The 19,132-nt window shown below is 49.6% G+C and overlaps 1 protein-coding gene across 1 annotated transcript in view; it reads right to left on the bottom strand.

Moving 5' to 3' along the window:
• The window catches only part of LOC115075325 (zinc finger protein 93-like), a 143,042-nt gene extending 128,035 nt beyond the window's left edge, over positions 1 to 15,007 (bottom strand). Inside the window, exons 1-2 of the mRNA XM_029575623.1 lie at positions 14,782 to 15,007; positions 5,247 to 5,373 (exon numbers count right to left, since the gene is read on the bottom strand). Coding sequence (XP_029431483.1) covers positions 5,247 to 5,373; positions 14,782 to 14,853 — 199 coding nt within the window. The 5' untranslated portion in view covers positions 14,854 to 15,007. The remainder of the gene's footprint in view (positions 1 to 5,246; positions 5,374 to 14,781) is intronic.
• Positions 15,008 to 19,132: the final 4,125 nt, after the last annotated feature.

The raw sequence follows: 19,132 nt of genomic DNA, 5'->3' as shown, positions 1-19,132 counted from the left end.
AAATGAGCCGCCTTCGCATTCAGCCAAGTCGCCATCAAATCCAGGTAAGGAACTCCCCACCGATGAGTTAAAAGCCAGATTGCCTCCTCGGATAGCTCCCACTCTCCAGGGTCTAACCGCTGTCGGCTGAGAAAATCCGCCTGAACGTTGTCTACCCCGGCTATGTGCGAGGCCGCCAATCGGGCAAGATTGCTTTCCGCCCAGACCATCAGATTGTCCGCCTCCCAGGCTACCGGACGGCTTTTTGTTCCTTGACGATTGATGTATGCCACCGTCGTCGCATTGTCAGACAAAATCTGTACAGCCTGATTAGTCAGAAAGATACTGAGCTCCAGCAGAGGGTGCACTGGCTATTATGGTAACGCCCCCTCGAAGTCTGTTCTGACTCCATCTGCTGGACGGGGGACATAACCCACCGTCTGGAATGATCCTGGTACGTACAGAGAACTGCGCAATGCCAGGCGTACTGCTCTTGTTTCTAAGTGATTTGAGGACCACTGCGCCTCCTGACGTGTCCATTGACCCTGTGCTGACTGCGATTGGCAAACTGCCCCCCAACCAGAAAGGCTGGCATCCGTTGTCATGATTACCCACTGGGGCCCCTCCAGGTCCACCCTGCGTCGCAAGTGCTCGGGGACCAACCACCAACTGAGACTGGCTCTGGTGGGATCCTTGAGCGGTAATGGCACCTGAAATTCTTCTGACTTGGTATCCCAGCAGGAAAGCAACACTCTCTGTAAAGGCCTCATATGAGCAAAGGCCAGGGGACTAACTCCAGAGTAGATGCCATAGAACCAAGAACTTGCAAGTAATCCCATACCTTGGGCACCGGCAGGGCCAACAAATGCCGAATCGAGACGTCAGCTTGTCGATCCTCTCCTGCATGAGAAAAACCTTGCCGACACTCTTGTCGAACCAGGTTCCCAAGAAGTCCAGCATCTGGGTCGGGACCAAATGGCTTTTGGAAAAATTGACAACCCACCCGAGAGAGTGAAGACAATGCAAAACTGTGCGAACCGATATCTTGCAAAGTTCTTCCGACTTCGCTCGAATGAGCCAATCGTCCAAGTATGGATGAACCAAGATCCCTTCCCGTCTGAGAGCCACCACCATCACCTTGGTGAAGATGCGGGGAGCGGTCACCAATCCAAATGGGAGTGCCTGGAATTGATAATGCTTGCCTAGGACCATAAGCCATAGTTAAATCACAAGCAGATTGTGATAAATTGCAGGAAAACCTTGTGAGACTGGAAAATTGGGCATCCAAATGGCAGATGAAATTTAATGTGGATAAGTGCAAGGTGTTGCATATAGGGAAAAATAACCATGCTATGGTTACACAATGTTAGGTTCCATATTAGGAGCTACCACCCAAGAAAGAGATCTAGGCGTCATAGTGGATAACACATTGAAATCATCGATTCAGTGAGCTGTGGCAGTCAAAAAAGCAAACAGAATGTTGGGAATTATTAGAAAGGGAATGGTGAATAAAACGGAAAATGTCATAAAGCCTCTGTAACACTCCATGGTGAGACCGCACCTTTAATACTGTGTACAATTCTGGTCACCGCATCTCAAAAAAGATATAAGTGCGATGGAGAAGGTACAGAGAAGGGCAATCAAAATGATAAAGGGAATGGAACAGCTCCCCTATGAGGAAAGGCTAAAGAGGTTAGGACTTTTCAGCTTGGAGAAGAGACGACTGAGGGGGGATATGATAGAGGTGTTTAAAATCATAAGAGGTCTAGAACAGGTTAATGAGAATCAGTTATTTACTCTTTTGGATAATAGAAAGACTAGGGGGCACTCCATGAAGTTAGCATGCAGCACATTTAAAACTAATCGGAGAAAGTTCTTTTTCAATCAACGCCCAATTAAACTCTGGAATTTGTTGCCAGAGGATGTGGTTAGTCCAGTTAGTTTAGTTGACTTATATAATAACCATCGCTATTATTAGCAATGGTAACATGGAATAGACTTAATTTTTGGGTACTTGCCAGGTTCTTATTGCCTGGATTGGCCTCTGTTGGAAACAGGATGCTGGGCTTGAAGGACCCTTGGTCTGACCCAGCATGGCATGTTCTAAAAAAAACCCAACACCCCCCCCCCCCCCAAAAAAAAACAAACCCAAAGAAACCTTTGATGATGCTCGCGGATCCCTATGTGCAGATAAGCCTCCGTCAGATCCAGCGAGGCTAACAATTCTCCTGTGCAGACGGCCACAATGACTGACCGCAGAGTTTCCATCCAAAAGCGGGGCACCCGAAGTGCTCTGTTCACTCTCTTCAGGTCCAATATCGGGTGGAAGGAGCCTTCCTTCTTGGGAACCACGAAATATATTGAGTACCTACTGGTCCTGCATTCGGCTGGAGGAACCTTGGCTCCAAGGTCTTTTAACCAACACAGGGTTTGGTTCACCACTTGTTGCTTTTCCTAGGACCCACAGGGAGACACCGAAAACAGGTCTCGCAGCGGGCGAGCAAAATCTAAAGTGTAACCATGTTCTATGATGCTTAGAACCCATTGTTCCTAAGTAATCTTGACCCATTCCTCAAAAAACAGGGAGAGCCGACCCCCTATCACCGGAATAGAGGAGTGGGTCGGCACAACTTCATTGGGAAGACTTGTTGCCAGAAGGCCCCTGAGGGACTCCATCGCGGGAAGGCCTACGGCCGCGAAAGGAATGAGCCCAAGTCTGGGATCTCACCGAAGGCTGCTGCTGAGCGAAGGAAGTTCTGCCCTGACAAAAACAGTGATGACCTCGAAATTGAAAATGAGATGGACTGAAGGCTCTAGAAATCCTAGGCTTGTCCTCTGGAAGCTTGTACACTTTATTGTCTCCTAGGGACTTAATGAGATGTTCAAGATCGTCTCCAAACAAAAACTTTCCCTTGAATAGAAGCGCCCCCAACTGAGACTTGGAAGAGACATCAGCTGACCAGTTGCGGAGCCATAGAAGTCTCATGTCCGAGACTGCGGAGACCATTGTGCACGACAAAGTATGGAGAAGATCATACAAGGCACCCGCACCTTTCGCTACTGCTGCCTCCACACGCTCCGCCTCAGGAAGATCCTGCGCAGTGAGGAGCTGTTGTACCCATCTCAGAGTTGCATGCTGCATCAAACTACTGCAGACCGCTGCTCGGACGCCAAGCACCAATACCTCAAAAATCTGCTTAAGAAGGACTTCAAGCTTCCTATCTTGGAGGTCCTTAAGCGCAGCTGCTCCTGCCACCGGAATCGTTGTCCATTTGGTGACAGCCGATACAGCTGCATCCACCTTAGGGATTTTGAGAAGCTCCAGCAACTCCTCAGGTAGCGGATAGAGCTTTTCCATAGCTCTTCCTACTCGCAGACTTGTCTCCGGAGTGTCCCACTCCCAGAGCATGAGCTGTAATAGCATCAGGTGGAAAGGAGATGTCCTAGGCAGGGCCCGAAGACCTGACTGGAGCCACTGTGGAAGACTCCGAAACAGGCTGCGGAGCCAGAATCCCCAGTTCAGTAAGGACATGAGGGATCATGGGATCAAGCTCATCCCTCCGAAACAATTGTAGCATCCACGGATCATCTCCCTCAACCGGTTCCTCGTCCACGTCTGCATGCAAGGGGTCTTGAGATGAAAGGTCCGGCTGCTCAGCTAGTGGAGTCCCCGATGCATCCGAAATCCCTCAGACCGTCCTAATTCTAGTGGTCTCCTGCACATCTGGAGGTCTGGGGACCTTTGCTGGCGGGGGCTCTGTTGACCGACAGTCAGCCTCTGCTTCCCCCAGGGGTAATCTCAAATCACGGGGGGAGGCAGGCACCAAGCCCTGAGGTCTCTCAGGGCTTAGATTCGGCAGAGAAAGTTATGGCAGGAAATCCCCTCTCCCCATAAATTGATCTGCATCGGAGTCAAGAGGATTCAAAATTTCCGCCGTTCCCGCGTTGATCAGGAACGAAGCAGGCCGAGTCCTCCGAGCAGACAGCTTCTTTCCTGCACCGCGGGACCGAGCTAGGGTCTTCCCTCCATCGCTCCCCCTCGCCCCCAATGGGCCATCTCCCCTGGGAAGACATTGGGAGCAGAGGCAATCGCGAGAGAGCTGTGCAGCCGGCTCCCCGCAGGCAGAACACCGCAATCTCCACGGCATCACTGAAAAAGAGCTGCAACAAGGGAAGGTAAACAAAAGTACCTCCGGAGCCCTGGGAGACCTGCCAATAACTATGTTTTTGTTTTGTTTTTTTTTAAATGACACCAGAGGAATTAAACATCTCTGGGTCCCTCTTTTTTTTTTTTTTAAACTTCGCTCTCACCAGAGGAATGAACCTTCTCTGGGCTTCAGGGGGGAAGGACCGGCCCACCGGTAAATTCCCCCTACTCACCGGTCTGGAAAGAAAAGCTCTGGGAAAGTAGGCTCTCAGGGTCCCCAACTCCAGCCTTGCCTGCCACCAAGGGGGATGGCTCCAACCCCTTGGGAGGACTTGTACTCCTGGTTTGTTGCTTTCTTTTTTTTTTTTTTAAACTGGTTGATCTAGGCAGTGATAAAATAAGATTTGTAAGTGCCTTCCTCACTGGAGGCTTTTTTTTTTTTTTAGTCCTTCCAACAAGATCAGGGCAGTTTACAGATTAAAACATACATAGTATGAAAAACATACAAAAAAAAGCCGTCTCCCACCACATCTGGGCTCTCTCATTCCCCCACTCCCGATAAGGTAAAGCCTGGGTAGTTCCTCCTCCTCCAGAACCCCTGTGTCTTCTGGGAGTTGGAGTCTGGCTCCTATTCTAGCTTCTGTTACTTATCTCCTTTCCAGGTTTTCCTTACAGCCAGCCTCCTTGTATTGACCAGGGGAATATACCGGTAATACCCATTATAATATTCACAACGAATGTGCATAAGAGGTATATTAGTATGTACTGCCTCTATTGTATGCAAATGTATCTCCTGCATTTTCAGTGAAATGCATGATGAGTCTGAAAACTAGACTCATTTGTAGCACTCCAGGACCGGAGATGCCTACCCCTGGTCCAATTTAACATAGAGAAGGTGTAACCTTACAGAATATAGTAACTGGACCTGCAGCAGTGGTGTCTCTCACTGGGCCCTGGAGAGCCACAGCAGTTCCTGTTGGATGTGGGATGGCAACAGGGGCCTGACTAAATTGTAGATGCCCATGGGACCTGGCACCTGGGATTTTCAGCACTGATAAGATGGTAATACCCATTTTGTGATGCGTCTATGGGTGGTAGATAATAGAGCAGGCATATTTACCTTGTGACATGAGGATGCTGTGAATCTCCTTGATGGTTTTCTTGTACAGTTCCTTCTGCCGTTCTCCCAGAATTTCCCAGTCCTCTTCCAAGAAACAAGCAGCAACATCACTGAATGTGACTGATGCCTGGAACAACAAAGAGGACACCCTTAGCTTCACTAAAATGTGAGTGTAATAAACTTTGTTACATGACCACTGTCCGTGAGATCAGCTGTCCAGTAGATTATAGCAGAAAGTGAGCTCTGTTCTCTTAAAAATCTATTTTGTATAGATTGTCTGGTCTCCAGAGAGACACTGGAAATCTCGGATGCTGGCTGATTCAGCAGCAGGAAGCACATGCAGCCCTGTGTGAGCTAGATGATGGAGGATGTAGCATCAGTAGCACCAGTTGGATAGGTGCAAGAAAAGAGTCAGGGGAGTTGGTATTTGTAAGCAGGAAAATGAAGATTGCTTGGGTCAGGCATAGGGAGGGGAGAGAGAGAGAGAGATTGTATACTTGTGACAGAAAGAGTGATATGTGTGTGAGAATATGTATGTCAGCATGTTTGTGAGACAGTGTGTACATATGTGTGAAAAAGCGACAAGGTTTGTCTAGCTAAATTCAGGATTTGGTTGTAAAAACTGCACAATTTGAATTTCTTGCTGCGCTGACCATCACAGATTTATCCATATAAGTTTTTACATGTATATTACCTTCTTATCTTGCTCTTTGTGCAGCCAGGGCACTTGATTCAGTGCTGCTGAAACCTCTGCAGTCCTCCTCAACTCTATTTTAGAGTAGATCTGGAGCAAACGCTGCCAAAAACAGTCCTTGATCCAGCAAATGAGAAAAAGCCAGTGGCTTCCACATGACATGGAATACCACCCTAAGAAACCTTGTCCACCTATTGCAGCCCTCAACATGTGTTGCGTGTGCCACTAATGGCAGGCCCGTATCCGGGTCCACTTACCCCCAGTTTCTAGCTCCTGCTCCTGGTTCTACCTCTCTAGTGGCAGTAGGCAGCCGCCTGCACACCCGAGCTTCCTCTGCCGTCCCTGGCTCCTCCGCGGACTCCTTGGTGAGCCTCCCTGCATGGTCTGCGTGGAGACGCTGCCGTCCAGCACCATGCCACCCACTAGGCGCACGTGCGCACCTTTCCTCTTTTTAAAGGGACCGGGCGGGAATCCACCCCATGGCCCCAGATGATGACATCACTGGGTCCTGGTATATAAGGCCGGGCCCGGCCAGTGCTTCCTTGTCTTGGCAACAGGTCTCCATGCTTGTCGTGTGCTCGTTGCTTGTACCTGATCCTGTCTACGTTCCTGGTTCCTGTTGCTATCTATGTTCCTGGTTCCTGCTCCTGTTCCCAGTCCTTGTCTTCTACGTTTGGATTGACTTCTGGCTTGACCCCTGCTTTGCCTGACCACGTTCGGATTGACCTCTGGCTTGACACCTGCTTCATCTGACCATTCTCGGACTGATTTCTGATTTTGACCCTTGCTCGTTTGACCGCCTGCCCTCGTCTGCCACCTGTCCTGACCACAGCCTGCTCTTGTTGCCTCTACAGATACCACCCTGGACTTGGCTTAAAGGCGTCGGCCTTCTACTACTCGAGCGCCACCTGTCTTGCCTCCCATACTCCATTGGCGCCCGGGTCTCCAGATCCTTGTCTCATCTGGACTCACCTTAATCTTCCTGCTACCACTGCTGGCCCCTGGCTGATTCCGACATCGTACCCTGGGAGTCCTCGGACGGAGGCCCACCTAAGACCAGCCGGCCCTGGTACCCAAGGGCTCAACCTACAGGGATGGTATTGGCAAAGCTCCTGCTGGCCTCCGTCACTCAGCCAGCTCCGCCTACCGATGGTTGGGACCCGTAGGGCTTGCCCTCCGGGTACCATCAACCACATTTCGGGCCAAGAGTCCACCTCCAGCGCAACAGGTTGCCAAGGCCATGGGCTCGGCGGAGCCGTCCGCTCTCCAGGCCATTCCCAGCCTGGCTTCCAAGGTCCAGGAACAGCAGCGGTTCCTCGAGGCACTAGCCTCCTCTGTTGAGCGCCTCCATGCCTGGTTGGATACCTATGCAGGCCCTCCAGCTCAAACTCCAACTTCAGCCATTGCCCTCGCCCTCTAGGGCTCTGCTGGCCCTATCCGCTCCACCCAGTTTCAATGGGGATTCCAAGCTCTGCAGCCATCAATCTTCCAGGATGAACTCACGAAAGTTACCTTCATTCTTTCTCGACTACAGGGTAAGGTGTTGGCATGGGCTTCCCCCTGTGGGAACATTCTGATTCCCTCCTACAGGAACTGTCTCGTTTTGTGGCTGTCTTCTGTCGGACCTTTGATGATCCAGGGAGGCAGGCTGTGGCAAGCACCAGTCTTCTACGCTTGCGGCAAGGTCAACGAGCCCTTAATGATTATACCATTGAGTTTCGAACTCTCACCACAGAATTATCATGGCAAGAAGATTGCCTCCGAGCCATCTACCTGGACGGTTTGTCCCCTCAGCTCAAGGATGAGCTTGTGGCCCGTGAGCTACATTCCTCCCTTGAGGATCTTATCGAACTGGCAGGCTGTATTGACCACAGCCTCCAAGAGCATCACCGAGAGGTACGGACGCCCAGATGACCCACCTTGGAGCGTTCCCGCTCATCACCAGCAGCAGGATCCGCGGTTAGCGGAATCCCGTCCTCCACGAAAGCAGAAGAGCCTATGCAGTTGGGTCGAGGGTGCTTGTCTCCGGAGGAACACCTCAGATGGAGACATTCGGGTCTGTGTCTTTGTTGCGGGGCTCCCGGCCACCGTCTCCAGTCTTGTCCTATCTGTCCGGGAAACTTCCGGGTCTAGGTTCGGTTGGGGTCCTGAACTTGGACGCTACTTCTCCGGCCCCTCAACTGTCCCTGCCAGTTACTTTAACCTGGGATTCTCGTTCCTTCCCAGTCCTGGCCTTGATTGACTCCGGAGCAGGAGGGAACTTCATTCTTAAGGACTTGGTACATCTCCTGGGTATCTCCACTCGTCCTCTCGAAACATCCTTATGTATTGCTTCTATTTATGGTGAGCCGTTGCCTGGCAGGTGTTGCGTCTGTCTGTGCTAGACGGCTTCGCCTGGTTTGCCTCATCTTGTTCATGGCTCCTCCTGCTTACCTAGGAAAGATGGCTACTGCCACGACTACAAGCCAACCTCTCCGGCGTCCCCGGAACGGCTATGGTGCAGCCTCCCGCCATGCTCCTCCCAGGTACCTACTAGGGTGCGCGCGCGCGTCACCCACGTCTTTATTCCAAACTTGGTGTGAACCTCGGGGGCGTTCCCTCTTGCTGATGTCATGCCATCCGGGTATATAACCTATTCTATGTAATGCCTTTTGGCAATTTTCATGTTCTGTTTCAATGTAAACCGATGTGATCTTTATTTCATATAGGAACACCGGTATATAAAAATCTAAAAATAAATAAATAAATATTCTAATTTGCTAGCTCATCGAGTTAGCAAGGACTTGAATCCGTTCCCATTTATGCTACTCTGCTGCTGGAAGGTCTCTCTCTGCCCTTCGGGGTAACTGCTAACCTGGGTACCCGCTCCTCGGGGGCCCTCTACTTTATTTCAGGTGCCTTACAGGGAAACAGTTACTCGCTCCTCGAAGGCCTGCTCTCCCTGCCTCAGTGCCTGCACTTTCTACTTCAACCTGGTGGAATCTCATACCTACAGCAAACATCTAGTGAGTACTTTAACTCTCAGTCTGTCTCATCCACAGTACTACCTAGCTGGGAAACCTGCTTCGGAACATTCCTGTACCAACGGGGTGAGAAGAGCTCCCTCTGCCGAGGTCCTTGAGACTGCTACTACCAGACTGCCTCACTACTGCCACCTCTGGTGGTACTCTTCAAGCTGTATAATAAAGAACTAACTGTATTTGTGTGATCTGAGTCTAGCCTAGTACTGTGGCTCCTCACGGGGCTCCTCCCCATGGGTGTGGTCATCTGCCGCAGTGCCGAGGGATCCACCCAAACACCACTTAATCATAAGAGCAGGATCTCCCTAGTGATGGCACCCGTCCATCTTCTCACTGGAGCTCTTCATGAAGAAGTGGAACTCCTAGTTCTGGAAAAACTTATCCATCCAGTGGTCTTGGAATTGCCCTAGCTCCAGCATCACTCTTCCCAGTTTGACTGGGGAACTCTGTAATTCACTGAGTGGAGCCCAGCTTGTCATCGGACATGCCTGAAGAAGGTGGCACCTTCTCCTGCGATTTCCTTGGCAGTAACTGCCTCTGGCCTTCCATCTCTGTATGCAGATTATGAAGATGTCTTCTCTACGCAAGTTTGACTGTGCCATTGAGCTTCTGCCAGGTACGACGCCTCCTAGGGGTAGGACATACCCGCTTTCTGTCACCCTTTAGCTAGGTTCTGTCATGGCACGAGTCTTAGCTGAGACTCGTGCCATGACAGAACCTAGCTAAAGGGTTCATCTGCCTCTCGACCTCGCCCACCGGCGTGGGCTTTTTCTTTATTACGAAGAAGGATGGGTCCTTGAGTCCATGTATCGATTACCGTGGCCTAAATGCCATAACCCGCAAGGATAAATACCCTCTACCATTGATCACCAAACTGTTCGATCGGCTTCAGGGCGCCTCCTTATTTACTAAATTGGATTTGCGGGGCGCTTATAACCTGGTATGCATACGCCCAGAAGATGACATTTAATACCAGGGATGGACATTACAAATACCTAGTCATGCCTTTCAGCCTTTGTAATGCCCCTGCTGTATTCCAACCCATGATAAATGAGATTTTCCGTGATCTCCTCGACACCAAAATTGTTGCATACTTAGATGACATCCTCATCTTTTCCAAAGACCTGTCCAAACACCGTGCCGACGTCTGCATGTGTTCCAACGCCTTCATGAGAACCATCTATTCACCAAGCTTGACAAATGTCTCTTCGAGCAGTCCAGCCTACCCTTCCTAGGGTATATAATTTCACAGCAAGGATTCACCATGGACCCAAACAAGCTTAAAGGAATCCAAAATTGGCCCTGGCCTGTAGGCGCTCCAGAGATTTTTGGGGTTTACGAATTACTACCACCACTTTATAGCCAACTACTCCTCGCTGGCAGTGCCTCTCACGGCCATGACTCACAAGGGCAGCGATACGAGGAACTGGACACCCAAAGCCCTTGCTGCCTTCTGAAATTTTAAAGGACGCTTTCCTTTCTGGTCCATGCCTGCATCACCCAGACCCGAATCGCCCCTTCATCGCAGAAGTGGATGCATCTGCCATAGGGGTAGGGGCGGTTCTGAGCCAACCCTCGACCCAAGGAACCCTACTCCCGTGTTCCTTTTTTTCCCACAAGTTCTCTCCAGCCAAACAAAACTACAGCATCGGCGATAGGGAGTTGCTGGCGATTAAACTCGCTCTGGAAGAATGGCACCCCTGGTTGGAGGGCCCTCAACATAAGTTCGCTATTTTCACCGACCACAAGAATCTTGACCATCTTACTCGCGCCCAGCGTCTCAAGGCTCGCCAGGCTCACTGAGCACTGTTCTTCTCCAGATTTAATTTTGAACTACCGTACCATCCTGCGGAGAAAAATCTCCGGGCGGACGCCTTGTCTCGCTCTTTTGAAACAAATGACATCTCTGAAGAACCTAGTCACATCATAGATCCTGCATGTATCTGCTTGTCTGCTTCCATTCCGGTCCCAGCCGGAAAGACGGTGGTACCTCGCCGCCTTCAAGAGAAGGTCTTACGTTGGGCACAAGATTCTAAGATTGCTGGTCACCCAGGACACACCCGGACACTCTCTCTCTTCCAGCGATTTTATTGGTGGCCAATCATGGTTACCGATACCTGAGCATATGTTGATTCCTGCTCAATGTGTGCTCAGCAAAACCTCCGGTGGGAAGACCTTAGGGCCTCCTTCAGCCACTCCCTGCACCAGTGGAACCATGGATCCATCCATCCACGGACTTCGTTGTGGACCTACCACCTTCTAGAGGAAACACAGTCATCTGGGTCATCGTGTACTGGTTTTCCAAAATGACCCATTTCGTCCCATTGCCTACCCTAGCTTCAGCCCCGGAGCTAGCACTTCTCTTCTTCCAGCATGTGTTTCGCCTGCACAGTCTATCCACGGATATAGCCTCTGACAGAGGTCCCCAGTTTACCTCCTGTTATTGGCGTGCTTTATGCAGCAAATTTGGCATCTCCATCAGCATGACGACTGCGTACCACCCTCAGGCAAATGGCCAAGCCGAGCGGATGAACTGCTCACTCAAGAACTTTCTCCTCGCCTACACCAATGTCAGGAAAGCTGGGTGGAGTTACTTCCGTGGGCGGAGTTTTCCCACAACTCCCACATCACAGCAGCTACTGGAGTCTCACCATTCTCCATTGTTTATGGTAGGTAACCCCGACTTCCGTTACCGATCCCACTTTTGGTACCCTCTCCGGCAGCCCAAGCCACTGCCGAAGCCCTCAAGGCACCAGACCGATCTCCGTTGCGCCAGGCTGCGGCTCGGGCCAAGAAGTCCACGGCCGCTCATAGTCGTCCTGCTCCAGAATTCCAACCTGGCCAAAACATCTGGCTGAGTACACGCTATATCCGTCTCAAAATTCCTTTGCAGAGATTTACACCTAGATACATTGGTCCTTTCCCTGTCATTCGACTTATAGGACCTGTTACTTACCAGCTCCGACTACCTCCAACTCTTAGCATTCATAACTCCTTCCACATATCTTTATTGAAACCTGTGGTACTCACCTGGCCTTCTCGCAAGGCACATGTGCCATCCCAAGTTGTTGCTGAAACAGATACTGTGTATAAGGTTCAATAAGTCCTTGATGTCCACCGCAGAGTATCTCCTGTCATGGGAGGGCTATGGACCTGAGGAAAATTCTTGGGAGCCTGCAAACAACATTCTGGACAAGGGTCTCCTCCTCCATTTCTATCGTGTCCATCCGGGCAAACCCAGACCTCCAAGAGGGGGGCGTAAGGGGGAGTACTGCTGCATGTGCCACCCGCAGCAGGCCCGCTTTCGGGCCCACTTACCCCCGATTTCCAGCTCCTGCTCCCGGTTCTACCTCTCTCGCGGCAGTAGGCAGCCGCCTGCGCACCCGAGCTTCCTCTGCTGTCACCAACTCCTCTGCGGACTCCTCAGTTCCTCGGCGGGCCTCCCCACGTGGTCCGTGGGGAGGCGTTGCCGTCCAGCACCACTAGGTGCGCACACACGCCTTTCCTGTTTCTAAAGGGGCCATGATGGGAATCCATCCCGTGGCCCTGGATGTTGACATTACTGGGTCCCAGTATATAAGGCCAGGCCCAGCCAGTGCTTCCTTGCCTTGGCAACAGGTCTCCACGCTTGTCATGTGCTCGTTGCTTGTACCTGATCCTGTCTATGTTCCTGGTTCCTGCTCCTGTACCCAGTCCTTGTCTTCTACGTTCAGATTGACTTCTGGCTTGACCCCTGCTTTGCCTGACCACGTTTGGATTGACTTCTGGTTTTGACCCTTGCTCGTTTGACCGCCTGACCTCGTCTGCCACCTGGCCCGACCACAGCCTGCTCTTGTTGCCTCTACAGATACTACCCTGGACTTGTCCTATAGGCTTCTACTACTCGGGCGCCACCTGTCTTGCCTCCCATACTCCATTGGCGCCCGAGTCTCTGGATCTCTGCCTCGACTGGACTCGCATTCATCTTCCTGTTCCACTGCTGGCCCCTGGCTGATTCAGACATCGTTCCCTGGGAGCCCCGGCACCCAAGGGCTCAACTTATGGGGAACGAGGGCTGGTATTGGCGAAGTTCCTGCTGGCCTCCGTCACTCAGCCAGCTCCGCCTACCATCAGTGGGGACCCATAGGGCTTGCTCTGTGGGTAGCGTCAACCCCACCTCAGGCCAAGGGTCCACCTCCGGCACAACAACATGGCTGCTTCACCTGCCATCACATCATGTGACTGCATTATACGTCAGAGCATATGACTCTAAAAGCCAACGAATCACAGGAGAGGATTTGACCAATGAGAATGTTGAGAAGAAAATTTCAAATCTGCCCAGGCAGCTGGGCTTTGGGAGAAACAGTATAAGAGATCTGTGATTCTGTCAGCTAGGCCTGCTGACCCCTGCAGGGATATCCAGTGAGTATCCCAGTTAGACTAGGCAGCAAGAGAGATAAGCAGACAGCTTATGTTGAGACCAGCTGCAATTTACTAGGTTTTGTAGTGCCTCTGCTTTGCTAAGCTTGGATGCTGCTAATACCTGCTGTCCTGTGATTGCTGTATATGGCTGAGAGTTGCTGTCAGGCTGCAGCAGTCTGATGGATGTGCTGTTTACTGCAGTGTTTGCAGAGAATAAAGGCTTCTTGGAGCGGAGATCAGGATGATGTCTGCTGGCCCTTTGGGAGCGTGAGTACTCTTTTCAGACACACACACAGGGAAAGAAACTTTGGGTTCTGGGTTTTGTAACAACTGGTGAATGGCAGATTCAGTACACTGACATTCATCACCACCTTAAAAATGAGTCTGCACCACATGTATTCATTTGGGATTACAAATGAATTTAAGGGGTGGAAGGGGCGCAGTGTGATTGAAGGCCGAGGGTACGTTACGTGGCTGCTGCCCCCTGTGGGTTAAGGAACAATAAGCATTGCAGCACATACAATTGTCCCCCAGCAGCCTACAGGTATGTGTTAATGCATGCATATTTCTGGGACCAGTTTGCCATGAGTCAGATAACCAAATATGTACCGATCATTACCCCCCACCCCTAACGCCTCCATAACCCAATTATGTTTTCCTAAATGCTTCTGCCTTTGAAATTCACCCATTGTCTCTAAATGTTCCCCTAGTTTACTGCCTGTACGTATGTCTACCTCTGTTCTCAAACCTGTACACTGTTGTGACCTAGTGATTTTCACATGGAATGACGGTATATAAAACACATAAATAAATAAATATATCCTCGAGGGTTATGGTGAGCTCATTAGTAATTTAAATGAATACCGGGCCTGATTATCAGTAAATACAAGGTTATATTCTGTCCATATTTTATTACTCTAAGGGTAAATATTTTGGGAAATGGTTTGCATTTCACTGTTTACCGATGTTCACACATGTCTATGTTTAACCCTTTGTGTTCTGGTTTATAATTGCTGCCCTGGATTCTGCAATAATAAAAGCAGTATTGCTTTACTTCAGTGTGCTTGCTGGTGCCCTCTGGGAATACTCATTTCAGGGACAATTCCCCTCAGAGATCTATTAGTTGTTGGAGGGGGGATCCATCATTACTTAGGCCACACCTTTGGATGGGGCTACACATGGCTAAAACTTATCCAGATATCATCAATATTTAGTATTATCTGGGTAAGTCTGGTCATGTCAGTGAGCAGTCATAAAGTTATCTGAATAACTTCATCCTCTTAGTTTGGACTTTATCCGAGAACTGGCTGCATTCCACTGAATATCCAAGTAAAGTAACTTTACCGGGATAACTTACCCACTCACTGGCTCTCTGAATGTGGACCTCAGGGTATAAAAGAGGACAGAGAAGATTTGTTACCTGATTAGAAATCAGGGAACACTTTTCCCTCTCGTTTTCCTCTGAATTCTGCAGCTGCTGGGATGGATTCATGCTGGAGATTTCTGTTTCTGGTCAGATGCTGAAAAAGATGAATAGGAGATGAGGAGAAGGAGGCTGGGCTGATTCCTGCGGGTCTCAGATAAAATTCCTCCTTTCCCCTTTGGCAGATCTGGGGAGGCAGAAATGTTCTGTTTTTTATTCTAAGTGTTTTCTGCAGCGAGCAGTGCCCCTGTACGGAGCATGCGCAGAGCTCTCTAGCTGAGGGCATGCTGGGGGAGCCCACCTCCTTAAGGTGGATCTGTAGAGATATCAGATTGCTGCAGGGTGTTAGAGACAGGAAGAACAAATCAGGGAGTCTTGTTGCATCTATGGACGTGTAGTTCTTCTATATTTCAGGGAAATCCTTACGAATAATAAATCAGTACTCAACAATGGGAGAAAACCGGAACCAGGTCAGGATAGCTGTGATGTTTTGAATCTGATAACCCTGGAACTTTTACTATATAATATTATACAGAATTGCCACGGGGGAGCAATTTTTAAGAGGAGATTTTTAGCGCAAGGCATGTCACACCCTCACTCCTGGTTCTTCCATGATTTTGCCCATGAATTAATTCAGTGTTAGAACAAAAAGGAAATCATGGGAAAAATGAATTTTCCACTGATTTTTCTCCTGTGAGATATATCAAAGTCATTTTTCTTTTTCTCTGGCCTTTAGTGTGATGGGATCCACTCACTGTCCTGCCAGTTTGTGGGGTGGGCGGCAGCAGGAGTCACATTTAGCCAACTGTCATCTCATACCTGCCACCGGACTGGTCTGGTGAAAAGATGATGTTTGGTTAAAACCAACAACTGCGAGGTGAGGGGGAGGGGAGTTAGGGTAGGGAGGTGTGTCACGACTGATCAGACTGGGCAGGGGCTTGGTTTATCCCTGACCAATCTGATGTTTAAAGTTGGGGTGGCACTTGGCACCCCGTAGTCCATAGGCTGGGGATTTAGTAGTAAATCACTTGAAGGCCCTGACTGCACGCTACTGCAAGCAAGGTAAGAAAAACTACCGTGGGAGAAAGGAGAGGGGAAGGGAGAGCACCACGGCACAGATCTTGCTGTGGCACAGCCGTATGTCGCGGCACAGTGGTTGAGAAGCTCTGGTGCAAGGCATTGTCCTGACAGCTCTTTCCTTAATATCTTAAGTTACACAGTAACATTGTAAATGATGGCAATAAAGACCCACATGGTCCATCCAGTCTTCTCAGCAAGTTGCTTGTGTGGTAACTGCCACTCCATGCAGGTTACCCCCTTCTCCCCCCCCCCCCCCCCATATGCCCTCCTTGCCTTCTGTTAAGGGTAGTAAGTGCCACTCCATGCAGGTTACCCCCTTCCCCCCCCCCCATATGCCCTCCTTGCCTTCTGTTAAGGGTAGTAAGTGCCACTCCATGCAGGTTCCCCCCCCCATATGCCCTCCTTGCCTTCTGTTAAGGGTAGTAAGTGCCACTCCATGCAGGTTCCCCCCCCCCCATATGCCCTCCTTGCCTTCTGTTAAGGGTAGTAAGTGCCACTCCATGCAGGTTACCCCCTTCCCCCCACCATATGCCCTCCTTGCCTTCTGTTAAGAGTAGTAAGTGCCACTCCATGCAGGTTACCCCCTTCCCCCCACCATATGCCCTCCTTGCCTTCTGTTAAGGGTAGTAAGTGCCACTCCATGCAGGTTCCCCCCCCCCCCCCCATATGCCCTCCTTGCCTTCTGTTAAGGGTAGTAAATGCCACTCCATGCAGGTTCCCCCCCCCCCCCATATGCCCTCCTTGCCTTCTGTTAAGGGTAGTAAGTGCCACTCCATGCAGGTTACCCCCTTCCCCCCCCCCATATGCCCTCCTTGCCTTCTGTTAAGGGTAGTAAGTGCCACTCCATGCAGGTTCCCCCCCCCCCCCCCCATATGCCCTCCTTGCCTTCTGTTAAGGGTAGTAAATGCCACTCCATGCAGGTTCCCCCCCCCCCCATATGCCCTCCTTGCCTTCTGTTAAGGGTAGTAAGTGCCACTCCATGCAGGTTACCCCCTTCCCCCCCCCATATGCCCTCCTTGCCTTCTGTTAAGAGTAGTAAGTGCCACTCCATGCAGGTTCCCCCCCCCCCATATGCCCTCCTTGCCTTCTGTTAAGGGTAGTAAGTGCCACTCCATGCAGGTTACCCCCTTCCCCCCACCATATGCCCTCCTTGCCTTCTGTTAAGAGTAGTAAGTGCCACTCCATGCAGGTTCCCCCCCCCCCCCATATGCCCTCCTTGCCTTCTGTTAAGGGTAGTAAGTGCCACTCCATGCAGGTTCCCCCCCCCCCATATGCCCTCCTTGCCTTCTGTTAAGAGTAGTAAGTGCCACTCCATGCAGGTTAGAGCCCATGCCTCTCCTCCCCTCCGTGTCTTCTGCTAAGGGTAGTGCCGTTCCATGCAGGTCAGCTCCTTCCTCCTTTTCCCATACTTGTTCTCCTCCTGCTTTCCTTAGTGGAGGTTTCTGATTACTTTTATATTGACTGAAGGATTATCCCCAGGGGGCTAAAAAATAATCCAGACTTTGCTTTTATTTGGCAGATAATGTTGAACTCTCGTAGCGGGAAGTTTTGGCCTTTGGTTGGCACACTGAACCACTAGATCGTTTTGGTCCAGGTGTTCTGTGACTGTGTGTACATGCAGAGGAGTGTTGAGAGCTAGCTTCTTGTTTTTTGGCTGACAGACAAAGTGGACTAGGTATGTCTAGTGTGCTGCACCAGAGGTGGGCAAACCTTTTTGTGCTGGGGCCACATTACAAGCCATTGCCCACAACAGGGGCTGGTGGGGGGTGTCCCCCTTGGAGCCCCTCGGCATGGTAATCAAACCCTCAACGTTTGCTGCAGGTATTTCAATATCTAACAGGCTTAAGCTCCACCATTTTAGCACCCGAGGAGCCCCTGCAATCATAGATCCCTACCTCTGGCAAAATCAGTAAAACCTTTAATCCAACAGAGATATATTTTAAGGGCAAGAGGCTCAAAGCATTTTCCTGGCTAGCAGACTACCCCACCTTAATCATTTTATTTATTTTATTTATTTAATTTTATATACCGACAGCCGTTTGCACATCGTGCCGGTTTACAGATAACTTACAAACCAAAAAATATATAGGCAAAGCCTTTACAAGGAACAGTGTGTAACAAACAATAAATGCAAAACACAGATAGACCCTCACCAAATAAGAATAAAAAGACCATAAAATATAAATAGAAAGGTGGAACTGGAAAACACTACAAGCCAGACTCATATGCAATGTAATGCAATGCAAAAACAGAAACCACTATTTCTCATAAAACAAAATCAAGAAATATAAATCAGCAATCATAATAGAAAACCATACTAATAAAAAGAATATTTCAAAACAGCTGATGAATAAACAAGCTAAGGATAAAAAAAGCTTTAAACATTTCCCCAAAATCTATTAAACATTTCAAAAAAGACATATCAAACACCATCCAAAAATTAAAACTAATAAGGATAAAAAAATTCCCCCTTTTCCATACCTGGAAACTTTTTATTTCCAGTTATTGTAGTGGCTTAATGGGGGAGGTGAGAGAACGCATAAACTTCCTCCTTTCATATACACACAAGTCATTCACTCATACACTATTCTACTTTCATCCTTCCCTTTCACTCAATCCTCTTACCTTCCCTCTCAGTCATTCCCTCCCACTGTGGTGCCCCTATTGGGGGAAGGGGAGAGCGAGAAAGAGCTTCTTTATAAGGCTTTCATAGTAATCAACTATTTATATCACTATACAATGTAGAAATCTCATCTTTGGGAGACTTTCCTCACTCCAAATGAGGCAAATCTTCACTGAGTTGTACTGTGTTGTTCATACATCTCACTCTGCATGTCAAACTGGCCCCAAACTGGCCCTTTTGTCTCACAGCTTGGCTTTTGAAAGGAGAAGATTGAGAGTTAAAGGCTGTTTGAAAGAGGTTATTACAATGATGTGGCAGGCTAGAAAGTTTTCCACTTCCCTAACTTATGTTCAGGTCTGGAAGGTGTTCAAGGCTTGATGTCAGGAGTTATAGGGTCTCTCAGATTCTGCATTTGCATCCTCCAGTCTTGTGTTTGGTCCCCTCCATGGAATCTCAATTTGGTGTTGAAAATCTTGTGCAGGTCTCCTTTTGAGCCCTTACGAGAGGTGTTCCCAAAAGATCTTCCGCTGAAGGCAGTGTTCCAGTTGCTATCTGTTCAGTGCGGCGGATTTCTGAGTTGTGGTCATTGTCATGCAGAGATGCTTTTCTTCAGTTTATGGAGGAAGGAGTTACAATTCATATGTA

Source organism: Rhinatrema bivittatum, chromosome 1 (genome assembly GCF_901001135.1).
Source record: "Rhinatrema bivittatum chromosome 1, aRhiBiv1.1, whole genome shotgun sequence".
NCBI lineage: Eukaryota > Metazoa > Chordata > Amphibia > Gymnophiona > Rhinatrematidae > Rhinatrema > Rhinatrema bivittatum.
The sequence above is the reverse complement of the archived record's forward strand: the minus strand, read 5'-3'. Positions and strand labels throughout refer to the sequence as shown.